Source organism: Molossus molossus, unplaced genomic scaffold (genome assembly GCF_014108415.1).
Source record: "Molossus molossus isolate mMolMol1 unplaced genomic scaffold, mMolMol1.p scaffold_m16_p_18, whole genome shotgun sequence".
NCBI classification, from domain to species: Eukaryota; Metazoa; Chordata; class Mammalia; order Chiroptera; family Molossidae; genus Molossus; species Molossus molossus.
The window spans coordinates 30,316,222-30,330,232 of NW_023425353.1; the positions used below are offsets into that span (position 1 = coordinate 30,316,222).

General features: G+C 41.4%; 1 protein-coding gene across 1 annotated transcript in view; it reads right to left on the reverse strand.

The window, feature by feature from the left end:
• SLC25A36 (solute carrier family 25 member 36) overlaps positions 1 to 10,559 on the reverse strand; it is a 38,610-nt gene extending 28,051 nt beyond the window's left edge. Inside the window, exon 1 of the mRNA XM_036266711.1 lies at positions 10,360 to 10,559. Coding sequence (XP_036122604.1) covers positions 10,360 to 10,400 — 41 coding nt within the window. The 5' untranslated portion in view covers positions 10,401 to 10,559. The remainder of the gene's footprint in view (positions 1 to 10,359) is intronic.
• Between the last annotated feature and the right edge of the window lie 3,452 nt (positions 10,560 to 14,011).

Genomic DNA, 14,011 nt, shown 5'->3' on the forward strand with positions numbered 1-14,011 from the left:
AGCCTGGTTGGGTCATGCGGGTGGCAGCCACTCGATGTGTCTCTTTCACATCGATGTCTCTCTCTCTCTCTCTCTCTCTCTCTCTCTCCTTCCCACTCAATCTGAACAAAAAATGGAAAAAAATGTCCTTGGGTGAGGATAAAAGAAAAAAAATTCTTTTTCTGCATTACACATCTTGTATAGCTTGTGGATAGAGGTTCTTTTTATGTGCTGGTTAATTTAGTGCAAGATTAAATAAGTGTGCTTCTTAACAGCTGAGGGCTGAGAACAAAAAATTCTCAGCTTCAAAATTAAATGGATGTGAGCACAACTAAAATATATTAGATACACACTATCTGTCTCATTTATGAATCCGTAAGATGGGGCAGCACAATTATTCTCTTAAGCCAAAAACATCATAAAACAATAGAAAAAACTAGAAATTATTTTTAAAGCATTCTATATAAAAATTATAACATTTAAAATTATATGTCTTGCCCTGGCCGGGGTGGCTCCATTGAGTGGGTTTTGTCCCATGCACCAAAAGGTTGTCGGTTCATTCCAGGTCAGAGTACATGCCTGGGTTGAGGGCTTGATCCCCCAAGGGGGCGTGCAGGAGGCAGCTGATCAATGTTCTGCTCTCACATGAGATTTCTCTCTCTCTCTCTAAAAATCAATTAAAATATATTTTAAGCCCTGGCTGGTTTGGCTCGGCGGTTAGAGCATCGGCCCATGGACCAGAGTCCTAGGTTCGGTTCCCGCTAAGGGCACCTACCTCGGTTGCAGTTTGTGCCTGGCTCCGGTCGGGGTCATGTGGGTGGCAACCATTCGATGTGTCTCTCGCATCAATGTTTCTCTCTCTCTTCCTCCCTCTCTATCTGAAGATAAATGCAAAAAAATGTCCTCCGTTGAGGATAAAAAAAATAAATAAAATAAAATAAAATGTATTTAAAAAAATTATTTATTCCACTCTCCCACAAGAAAGTTTCTTAGCAATAAATATTGATTTATATATTTTTTTAATGAGCAAATTCCTCATGAACACCAATCTGCATAACCAACGTAATGCTTTAAAAAATTAGCGAGATAGAAATGTAGAATGTACTGAGGCTGTGAAGAAACCATGATCAAGAAGAGGAGGAATCTGAAATCTAACATGGAAGAGCCTGCCCTTTGCAACAACAAAGACACACAAAGTGAAATAAGCCAGAAACAGAAAGAAAAAAAACCTACAGATCTCACTTTTATGTGAAATCTTAAAAAGTTTAATACATAGACAGAGAGTAGATGGGTGGTTACCTCGGGTGAGGAGGTGGGGGAAATGGGGAGGTACTGGCCAAAGGGTGCAAAATTGCACTTATATAAGATTAATAAGTCTAAAGTCCTAATAATGTATAGCATAATGACTATAACTATATAATTGTGTACAATACTGGAAATTGCTAAAAGATTTCAGGTAATCTCATCGCAAAAAAATATTAGTTATGTGAGATGATGTGCTACATAGTAATCACTATGCATATCATCATGTTGTACACCTTATATAGATACAATTTTTTTAAAGGCCAAGTGAAGAAGCTCCTGTAATTATCTAGGTATGAGGTATTCAAGGCTAACAATCATCAGGTGCAACTGAGATAAAGAGAAACAGGTTTTCTGATATCCAACTATCCTCAAATCTCACTGGTTCTGTATTCAATACTTCCTTTCATATTTCTCCTCACAATCCCAACTCAAGTGTCTGAAAGCAAACCATCATTTTATGTCTTGTCTTCTAACTGGTCCCAAGTCCCTCTGATCCAGTAATGTGGCCAATGAGTTAAGCTTAGGTGTAAGGTGTCAACAATATAATTTGCCACTTAATAAAGACTAAGTTGGATGCTTTACTATTAAAAGAAAAAGTTATAGTTAAAAGTTGCGCCCTGGCCGGTTTTGCTCAGCAGTTACAGCGTTAGCCTGTGGCCCAAACAGTCGAGGGTTTGATTCTTGGTCAAGGGCATGTACCTGGGTGCAGGTTCTATCCCCTGGCCACGGTCAGGGTGGTGGGAGGCATCTAATCAATGTGTCATGCATATCAATGTCTCTCTCTCTCACTCTCTCTCTCAAAATCAATGGAAAAATATCCTCAGGTGAGATTAACAAAACAAAAAATTGCTCATTCAGTTGCTTTAAATGCTTTGACTCACAAAGAACAACCAAGTTTGATAGCAGAAGAACAGAGAAGTTCATTACCCTGTAACATCAGAAATTTACATGGGACAGTTGCTAAGGTTAAGAATCTAATAAAACTCTTAAAGATCACCAGATCCTTCGTATATCCAGGTTAAAGCACCTAAACTATATATTCTTAGTGAAACTACTGGGGTCAATGGCTCATTTTAAAGTTTTATAGGCAGGTGTCATACATTTTATTTCATTTATTTATTTTTTTTAATGTTATTTATTTATTTTATCCTCACCTGAGGATATTTTTTTCATTTATCTTCAGATAGAGTGGGAGGGAAAGAAAGGGAGAGAGAGACAGAAATATCGACGTGAGCCCTGGCCGGTTTGGCTCAGCGGTTGGAGCGTCGGCCTGCCGTCCAGAGAGACCTGAGTTCGGTTCCCGCTAGGGGCATGTACCACGGTTGCAGTTGGTCCCCAGCTCTGGTTGGGTCGTGTGGGAGGGCAGCACTCGATGTGTCCCTTTCATGTCGATGTTTCTCTCTCTCTCTCCCCCTCCTGCTCTATCTGAACAAAAAATGGAAAAATGTGCTCCGGTGAGGATAAAAAAAAAAATTAATCAACGTGAGAGGGACACATCCACTGGTTGCCTCCCGCATGACCCCAACCAGGGCCGGGAACAAACTGCAACCGAGGTACATGCCCTTGACTGGAATCAAACCGAGGACTCATTGGTCTGCCGGACAATGTTCTACCACTGAGCCAAACCAGCCAGGGCAGATGTCATACATTTTAGATATACGAAGGCCAAGGTTGCTTGGTGTGTCAGGTAATCATACAACTATGCACTGATTTTACAGAATACTTAAAATTCTTTAAAAATTCTGGCATGCCAAGTGTTCTAACTACTCAAGGGGAAAGCAGTGGCTAAAGCTACTTAGAATGGAGTTTGTTTTGTTTTGTTTTTTTTGAAGTCAGGTACAGTGTAACCAAAAGATTTGTTAAAACAAATCAGTGCAAATAGGTCTTATAAGAAAGAAGCCTCTGGGGGGGGGGGGGTGTCTCAAAGTGCTCTCCTCCACTCAAGTTATATCTACATAGGAATAAGAGGTTGGGGGGGGGGGGTAAAGTGGATAGGGAAGAGGTAAGACAAATTGTTCACTAAGTATGAATAGCAGGCAGATCAGTTTCAGCCATACTGCCGCCAAAAGTCATCAATCCCTAAGTCAGGTGCACAAACACAAAACCCCATCAGCAGATGGATAGCCTCCAGCTGCATAACCTCCAGCTTTGGAGCAACACTGAATCTTCAGTTTCCCTGGCTTTAAAGGACTTGTACTAGCCACACTAGGGGAGGAATCCAAGACACCCCAGGATTCTGCTCAGGGAAAGGTGGGTTATGGACAAGAACTGGGATTCTAAGACTGTAGTTGTTAGATATAGTTCCTTAATTTTAACCTTCTGAGCATGTATGGAGCAGGACATTTGATTTTAATATGCAAGGTAATTTATAAATGGACAAAACCTATTCTGACTGGGTCCACAATACTTCTGTGTGTGCTTATATATATATATACATATACATCATAGGTACTTTAGGAATATATTTGTGTTAACTTTAAGCAAACCTATTTTGTCAGACAACTCCAGTGTTAGCTTTATGAACAGGTTGAAATATTTTGTCATTTTTCTACCTAAAGGTAACACTCCACTGTAATTTCCTAATGAGTACATTAGTCAAATTAAGAAATACCACTAAGGAAGAAATACATTAAAATGCAAGCCAAGTAGCCCTGGCCAGTTTGGCTCCATGGTTAGAGCATTGGCCCACAGACCGGAGAGTCCCAGGTTCAGTTCCCGCTAAGGGCACATACCTCAGTTGCAGTTTGTCCCCGGCCCAGCTGAGGTTGTGTGGGTGGCAACCAGTTGATGTGTCTCTCTCATGTCCATGTTTCTCCCTCTCTCCCTCCCACTCTATCTGAAGAAAAATGCAAAAATGTCCTAGGGTAAGGATAAAAAAAAAAAAAAAAATGCTAGCCAGTAGTTTTTCAATCTCAAAACATGTAACCTGTTTCTGAAATCCTATAAAAACCATGTAGAAAGTCTTACCAAAATTGTTTCTCTAGTAGTATATTTGTAATTTATCTGAAACTTTAATGTTTGGGCAAGAAACAATACAAGTTCTTTAATTGGTGAATGAAAGACATACTCCATATACTTGCCAGACTAACTTATGAAAAGTCATATAGATACAAAAGTGATTGGGGGGGGGGGGTACTTGTAATGTTTCTGATGCAGGAAAAAAACAGTCCAGGCTTAGTTTGAACAATAATCAAAACATCAATTACCCTGGAAAAAAGAAAAAGGTTAGCCAACAATTTAGATAAGTTGTCGATAAGACATGGAAACACAGAAAGAAGCTGTATCATACAGCCCAAGATGTAGTTGTATGGTCTTCACTTTCAGAAAAAACAGTAAGAGATCAGACTAAGGACTAAAATTCACTATGGAAACAAAATATACTGAGGATATGTGAAAGTTTTAGTAAAGGTAAATTTCACTCCTTAATGATCTCATTTAGGCTCACAGCACCATCTATGTTCCAATATCTACTAAATGTACACTGAGTCCAGACCTCTTTCCAACCAACCACCTAAACAACTGGCTTCTTGACCTTTCTACTTCTCAAACTTAACCATGTCTAAAATAGAACTATATATAGATATAGATATAGATATAGATATTTTCTTATTTTTGGTATGTGCCCCTAGTGGGAACTGAACCTGGGACTCTCTGGTCCGCAGGCCGACGCTCCAACCACTAAGCCAAACCAGCCAGGGCTAAAATGGAACTATTGATCTTCCCCTACTCCAACCCCGTTCCAACTGCAACCTAGCCCATCTCAGGTAACGGCAATTCCCACCTTCTAGGTGCTTCAACTAAAACCTCTGGAATTATTCTACATCCAAACATCACAATGTGCTATGAACAACTGCTATGTCTCACTTTGATTTCTGCAGTAGCCAAATCATCCCATTTCTGCCCTTACCCAATGTATGTATCATCTACTAAACATGGTGACCAGAGTTAGCCTTTAAAACTTCTGCAATGACTCCTCCCATTTCAGAAAAAGTCTAATGGCCTAAAAATGCTCTACTCTGTTTATAAACAACTTGCCTTATTACTGTGCTCCTACACTAGGATCTTTTCACTGCCTGTTCCCTCTGAAGAGTTAACTCGCTCTCCTCCAGGTCTCTGCACCTTTCTTAATAAGACTCATCAACATCCCTGTATTCAGAAATGCAGTGCACTCCCACTATTCCCCCTTACCCTGCTCCACTTTTTAATTTTTTCCATAGCGATGAACACTTTCTCATTAATGATACAATTCAATTCCCCTTCTCGGATAATTGTGGATATTTTTTAATACATTAAAACTGACAAATAGTAAATTCTTAAAGTTCAGTTGCAACTGGAATCTGAACTATACCAATAAACTTTACACACTGTTACATTAAAATCCATTGGTCTATCTTTCATTCTGCGTCATTAACCCATACACTACTCTATAACATGATGCGCTGGTTATTTGAAAAATAATGGTTCACTGGGTTATACAGGTCTTCCAAATGTTGATACATTTTATTATGATATATTAAAAAATTACACTTCTGTCAATCCAAGATTTCAAAAACTATAATTTTTGCTTGCAAACTCAAATTTTATCATATGACAAAAATGTTATCAGTGGTTTTCCTCGAAGCAACAGGCCCAATGCCTTCATGTTTTGAGAAAATGTCTGCCAAACAGTCAAGTCTGAATAGTCAGTCTATCAATTGTTCTTTCAAGAAAGATTCTCATAAAAAAGGGGCTGGCTCAGCTTGAAACTGAAGCAACTAAAGAATTACTTTGATATGCAGAAGTACTTTATTTGTTATTTCCCATTTTGTCACACAGAAATAAAGATGAGTACTCAAGAGTCAAGATTTAATAAAATTATTAATCTTTCTGCTTTAAGAATATTTGTAAGTGAAACTTGTTTTGTTTGTGTTATCCTCACCCGAGGACAGTTCTGCATTCATCCTCAGATAGAGCGGGAGGGAGAGAAGGAGGAAGAGAGAGAGAGAAACATCGATGTAAGAGAGACACATCAACTGGCTGCCACCCACAGGACCCCAACCAGGGCCGGGGACGAACTGCAACGGAGGTACATGCCCTTAGAGGGAACCAAACCCGGGCCTCTCTGGTCCACGGGCCGACACTCCAACTGCTAAGCCAAACCGGCCAGGGCAAAACTGTTTTTTTAAATTGCTAGTGTCAACAACTACTAGTACAAAAAGGTGACTCTGCCTTGATGCACGCTAAGGCCTCAGCAGTTTTACCCATCATTGCTTTTGAACTATCAGTACAAATGCCAATATAGTGAAAAAGCAAATGTCTTAGTATTTTTAGGAAAATAGCTTTAACCTCTCAGACCAATGAAAGGGTCTTGGGAACTCCCAGGGGTCCATGACCCACACACACTGCTGTACTACACTAACACACTTACACAAAAATAGTTTTAAGAATATTCTATGTCAGGATAAGCAACATCCTTTTGTCTTGTAATCTATTAGTAAGAATGAAAGAATGCATTTTTACAAGGAAAAGGAAAAGAAACGGTGGTAAAATTATGGAAATAAAGCTAATAAAAATATCAAGTGGAAATACACCAAATTAATTATATATCTATTTTTTTAATCCTCACTGGAGGCTATTTTTCCATTTATCTTCAGATAGAGTGGGAGGGAATGAAAGAGAGAGCAAGCGAGCGAGAGCGAGAGAGAGATTGATTGGCTGCCTCCCACATGACCCAGGGCCTGGACAGAACCCATGACTTCTTGGTCCACAGGCCTACGCTCCAACAGCTGAGCCAAACGGGCCAGGGCACATTAATTACACTTTTAAGTATTCTACTTCTGACTCAATTTTACAAGGAAGCAGGTAAAGTAATTTAACAAATTTCTGCAGAATCAACATATTTGACACCCAAGTGAGAGTTACTTACTGAATGAATGGATAGATTAATTAATTCCTTAACAACAAAGTTTTTAGATAATTGGAGATATTACTCATTACATGTATTAAGCTTGCACTGTCACAGGAGCTACAAAGGAAAAAATTCATCCACTTAAGCAATGAAGGTTTAGTCCTCTCATTTGAGACAATCTCTCTCTCAAACAGAAAAGAAAAAAATGAACTGCCTCTCTTGGTGGACATATACAGCTGACACAATACTAGACAATGTGTAGTTCTATTAAAGAACTTAAAAATATATTTCATATACAGACTATCTTATTCGAAGTACAGCTGAAATTAAACCTTACTGACATCCTTTTGCAGGTTGCTGTGAGTTGCCTCCATAACCATTAACATAACCAATGACCTTACAAACTCTGAATGTTAACTCTGGCAAAACATAATGGGACCAAAGGGTGTCTTAAAGAAAGCACGAGTTATGCATGTGAGCATGTCACCCAGACCCAAGGTCCAGTGCTGGACTCAAATGTTCCTGATTTAATAACACAGCCACTAACTAGGCTATTAGAAATCTCTCTGAGATGCTGATAAACACATACTTTAATAAATACTGTAATAATCATCAGGAAAACAATGCAAAGGCTCCATCCACATTCAGACAATTTTTGCCTAAGAGTAAACATTACTGTGAAAGGTTACTTAGTTCCTTTAAAATATAGTTTTCATAATTTAATTCAAATGATACCTGTATTTGCCCAGGCAAACAGCTAAAAAAAAAGATCTCTCTCCTTTTCTTTACCTAGTTATTTTTAAAGTAAAAACTAAATTCCCTAACTCCTAATTTATTGACTCTATGAGGATAAAAAAAATAATGAGATCTAGTTTTCTACGAAGTATGTCCTAAAACTGATTGCCGAAGTAAGCCACTGTGAGAGTAGAAGAATTAGACATCTTCAATTAAGAACAATGTTACCGACACAACCGGATTTGCATTTCCACAATGCTGTATACTAATACAGACTTCCAGGATATTCTACAGAATTAATTTTATATAATACAGAGCTGGAAGAATCTTTAGAGATTATTTATTTCTCATTTTACATGTATGAAAAACTGTTTGACCTTGGGTTAAGTCCATTTTCCACACCTCAGTATTTTTCCATATTTTGGAGGGGATAAAACAAATCATCCTTACCATCCTTCCTAGTTCTAATGTCTCTCTAAAACAGGTAAGCCAGGTTTTATATTGAGTGACTTATGCAACCACATCTAAATGTAAAATCAAGACAAAATGCAAAGGAATGGAATTTACAAGTAAAATCAAGACAAAATGCAAAAGAATGGAATTTACAAGTAAAATCAAGACAAAATGCAAAGGAATGGAATTTACAAGGCTGAGCATCTATCTTGTGTCGGGCCCTAAATACTAGTATCTTGTTTAATACTCTAAATAACCTGCACAGGCTAGTTCTTTCCAGAGGGGCTTCTAAATCTATTTTTGTTTAGATGCTGCAAAAACACTCCATTCCTGTTTTTAAAGAAAAAGTTAACCAGAAAGGCTTTTATGTGTAGTTACAATAACAAAGTTGAGGATACTAATCCAAACTGGGAAATTAGTGCAATCAAGCTAACATTTCGAATTAATGTGCCCTACTTGAAGAAAACTTGATATATGCATCTCAAATGCAGAGTAATGGAAGTTAGGGCCTAGAGAAGGGCCTTAGGGATCACACAGTAAGACTTCCTCACTTTACAGACGAAGCAATTAAAATCAAAGGGTGTATCCCTTTTTTTCACTCAAAATAGTGGCCAGTGGCAGTGCAGGCTCCTAACTTTCTGGAATTTGCTAGCGATCTAATTACAAGAGAGAATCCAATTATTTTCATAACAAGGTATCTTTACAACATCTACATGGCCATTTGAGTTTTTTAAAAAATGGTTTAATTTGCCAAGATTATCGGTAAATGCATCAGCACTGTGGAAAGCAAACTTTGCCTAAACTGGGGCTCACGGATTAAAAGAAATATTTTAAATGTCAGAACAGTGGTTGATCCATAAATGGGGCGCAGTGTATGTTGAATGAATGTGCCAATCCTAGGAAAGTCATGCCATCATCGACAACAGAGTCCATATGGCCAACTCAGATCAAGACATTATGCCTAGAACTGCGTATGTACTACTTGAATATTCTTAACAAGATTGATTTAAAAACAAACTGTATGGCCTTAAGGGGATGCAACTTTACATGGTCATGTAGGCAGGGGGAAAAAAATATGCCTCAGTATAATTTACCGTAGCTATTTTTTATAAGTCTTTATGATCCTGCAGTTAACTCCTAAACTTAAAATTGTTACGATTCTCCAGATAATTTGGAAGGAACAAACCTAAAAGGGTGACTGCCAACTGGCTCAACAAAATAACTGTAGCTCTCACAGACGGCTGATCCACAACTTGAGGCTCAGTCGGGGCTGTACGCACACTACCCAGGCCGGGCTGCCGGCCTCTCCCCACCCCCACGCGGCTCGTGGGGAAAGGGAAAGCAGCGGCGCAGCGGCGGGTGGCTTTCCCGAGTCTGACCTCCGAGGCGCCGCCGCGTCTCCTAACCTGGAGGAGCTCGCGAAGGAAAATGTCCCAGAGCTAGAAACTCACAGCTGCTGCGGGAGAGAGAGGACCAAAGCCCCTGTGTTGCGGGAACCCCGGGACCCACCCGGCAGAGCGGGCCCGGAAACCGCCGGCGCGAGCCCGCGGCGGCGGCCCAGCGACTTGAGGAGGCCCCGTAGCCCGCACGGCGAGAAGAGAAGGAGGAGGCGGCCCCGGCGCCCATTTTGTCCTCTGCCTCCGCACTTCCCGCCCGGCTCCCCAGCCCCCCTCTCGGCCAGCTCGCCTTCAGGGGGCCCGCAGCCCGGAGGCCTGCAGCCCGGGCCCCCGCTAGGCCTCGGCGTGGCGTCGGCTCGCCCTGGCCCCAGGGACCCCGCTGACCCCAGCCCCGCCCGCCGCTCCCGGGCGGCAGATCAGGCCCAGCCTCGCTCCAGCCCCGCAGGCCCCAAAGCTCCCGCCTTGCCTCGGCTCCGTCCCCCTTCCCGCCGGGGCGTACCCCTCACTGGGCGGACCGAGCCCCCTCACCCCTCTCGCCGTCCACCCGGCCCTCGGCCTCGCCCAGCCCTCAGCCCCGGCCCACACGCCGCGCCCTGACCGTACCCCCCGGCAAACAGATGCACCAGCGTGTCCCTCTGGCTCATTCTCTCTCCCGCATGTCCTCCGGGCGCTGGGGCAGGACGCGGATCTGGCCGCCTGCGACGGCCGTCGGCTTCGGTCCGGGGCTGGGACCGCGCGGTCCCCAAGGGCGGCGAGGAGGGCTGGCGGAGACGCGCCGCAGAAGTACCGGGCGCGGCGCTCCCCGCAGCGTGAGCCGCGCCGCCTCCCGCTCTAGCTCAACGCTCACGACCCGGGCCGGGAGCGGAGGCGGCGGGGCGGGGGTGGGCTGGACTCGGGGGAGTGAATCTTTGGCGACCCCCCACCCCTGATATAAACAGAAGCTCCCATTGGTCAGCGCTGCTTGACGTCAGGAGTCCGGCAGGCCTGTTTCACGTGATCGCTAAGGGGTTTCTCAATGAAAGGGGTCGGTAGGCGGGGCCAGAGCACGTGCCCGAGGGTAGTAGGTCATTGTGCCCTCGCACCTAACCCGCGGGGGGCGGAAGCTGTACCCCGGCGCACGTATCCAGCGCACAACGCTTCCGACTGGACTACCGTGAAAAACCGCCTGGGCGGCTGGTGCGCCCCCAGAGTGGAGGCGCGAGCGTGCCCAGTCTCTGATTACTTTTTCTTTTTTTTTTTAAGGTATTTTTTAGAGCAGTTTTAGGTTTACAAGGTTGGGATTTCCCATTGACCGCCCATTTGATTCACTTCTCTGCTTCTTGGTGTCTCCCTCAGAACAACAAGCAATGCATGAAAAGGTCCCTACAAGGAAACTCAGGATCACAAACAACAGTAATGTTTACAAACAATGTTTGTAATAGTGGAAAATTAGCATCAGTAGGTGATTGGAGAATTAAATCATGAAAAATTCCCATTGTGAATATTATGCAATTATGACAAAGGGTGAGGTGGATCTCCAAAGCCTACTAACTAAAACAGGCAAATACAATTAATGTACTAAGGTTTATTTGAGAAGGAATAAAGACATTTACTCATTCTTCTCATCAGCAAATGTTTCTATGTATGTGTGTGTGTATTTAGGATGGGGCAAAAGTAGGTTTTATTTCTCCAAAACAGGGTGATTAAATATTTTAAATGTTTGCTAATTAGTAATTATTTCTAAGGTACAGGAAAGTAAAGAGAATTCTATAACACATAATCTGTACCATCCTTTACTGAACAAATGTTAATCATTCCCACCTCGTTGTTCAGTAGCTTCCATTCCACCTGCAAGGCCCTCATCATGCTTTCCTACTCATGTGAGTATCCGTGGCTCACCTTCCTTTCCTTCCTGGGCTACTTCCTTCATGAATTCCTCCCTGACTGCCTCAGCTCTCTATGCTCATTACCTCTCCTAAATTTGTACCACACGTACAGACTGCATGCCGCTGGCATGTGTTCGTCCACTGCACAGTGCATGTCCATCTGTAAACTAGGCATAAGCACACCCACCTCATAAGGTAGTTGTGAGGACTAAATGTGTCAAAATATGTAAAGCTCCTACAGAAGTGCTAACTAGGCCTCATAGAAACAGTAGCAGTGTTATTTTACTGCCTTGTATTCTTAATAACAAAAATGGCAGCTGACGTTTCTTGAGCACTTACTAATGTGCTAAGCTCGGATCTAAGACTTGACAGCATTCTCTTATTAAACTCTCACTACTACCCTATGAGGTAAATGATCTTATACCCCCAATTTTTCATGAGAAGACTAAAGTGTAAAATAATTAAGTGACTTGCGCAATAGTATCCAGTTCATTCAGGAGCTTGGGTATGAATTCAGTTGGTGAAGTAATAGTGCCTATTAGAGGGGGACATTTTGAAAAACCAGAAAAGTAGAAATAAAATGTGGCACCCTGGCCATGCTTCCCCAAAACCGTTGCATTTACAATTAGTGGGTATATTTTTTATAGCAGCTTTATTGAGGTATCATTCACATGCCATAAAATTCACCTATTTAAAGAGTATAATTTAGTGAGTTTTATTATATTCTTATGGATGAACAATCATCACCACAACTTAATTCCAGAACATTTTTCTCACCAAAAGAAGAAACTTGTTAGCAGTCACTCCCATTCTCTTCTCCACCACCATTCCCCCCAACCACTAATCTACTTTCTATCTCTCTAGATTTGCATAATCTAGACTTTTCATATAAATGGAATCATACAATATGTGGCCTTCTGTGTCTGATTTTTTTTAAAACTAAGTATAATGTTTTCAAGGTTCATTCATGTTGTAGCATGTATAAGTGCTTCATTTCCTTTTATTACTGAATAATTTCCCATTGTATTGTTATACCACATTTTGTTTATTCATTCTCATTTGATAGCCATCGGATTGTTTTCACTTTGGGGCTATCATGAATAATGAGGCCGTGAACATTTGTGTATAAGTTTTAGCCTAGACATATGTTTTCAGTTCTCCTGGGAATATACCTGGGGGTGGAATGGCTGGGTCATATGATAACTCTATGTTTAACCCTTTGAGTAACTGTCATACTGTTTTCCAAAGTGACTACACCATTTTAGATCTATTTGTTTTAAGACAATAGTTTTAGCTCCATGTTTTTGATATAGTAACTGCCATGGTAATTACATTTAATGAAGCTTCAGAAACTGGTAAGGAGGGAGCCAGAGTTCTCATGTGTAGTACCGGTTATTCCTATCATGAGCAATAACAATTACAATGCCACCTTTTCCTTTGGAACCTCTTTCAGATGACATCGTGGAAGGAGACTGCCCCAGATGGAGTCATGAGGGCAGTTGCTCCCGAATGCAGGTTTGATGTCTCATTGAGCCACTACTTCCATCAGCTACTCTGTGTAACATGTCTGGTCAATGATGGTTAAAGGTTCTTTTGATACACAGGTGACAAGCAGAGCTAGCACTGGAAATAGATAACAAGCTTGTAGAAATGGATTTTTCCCACAGTGAATTAACAGTTTGCTTGTAGAAAACACTATCTCTCAGGGACTAATTCAGAAGTGTGGCCCAGGAGGCTTAGAAAAATACCAACTAACCAACTTTTTCTACCCTCTAGGACAAGAGTATTAGAAGGGTGGGGAGACCCTTCTAATGCATAGATTTCGTTGACATAAGGGTATAACACACTTAATTTTATCTGGATACTGCCCAGGACTTCAATAGTTTGTGGCAATACAGTAGTACCCTGGCCCCCACATTTAAGAACCTATCTAAGGGCCCTACCAAAAGTCCCTGCTTTAACACTCAATTTGTCTGTTAGCATTCGGATCTTGCTTTTGGCATGAATTCTTTGTTTTTATTACAAAGTAATAAAGGTAAACAAACAACCCAATTCAAAAAAATGGTCAAAAGACTTGAATAGAAATTTCTTCAAAGATTTACAAATGGCCAATGAGTACACGAAAAGGTGCTAAACATCACTAATCATTAGGAAAATGCAAATCAAAGTTACAATGAGATACTACTTTACACCATTAGGTTGGCTATTAGAAAAACAAAACCAGAAAATACCTAGTGTTGGCCAGGAAGTAGAAAAATTGGAACCCCGTGCATTCATTGTTGGTGGGAATGTAAAATGGTGCAGCTGCTCTGAAAAATGGTTGGCAATTTCTCAAAAGCTTAAACAGAATTATCATATGATACAGCAATTCCATGTCTGGCTATATATTC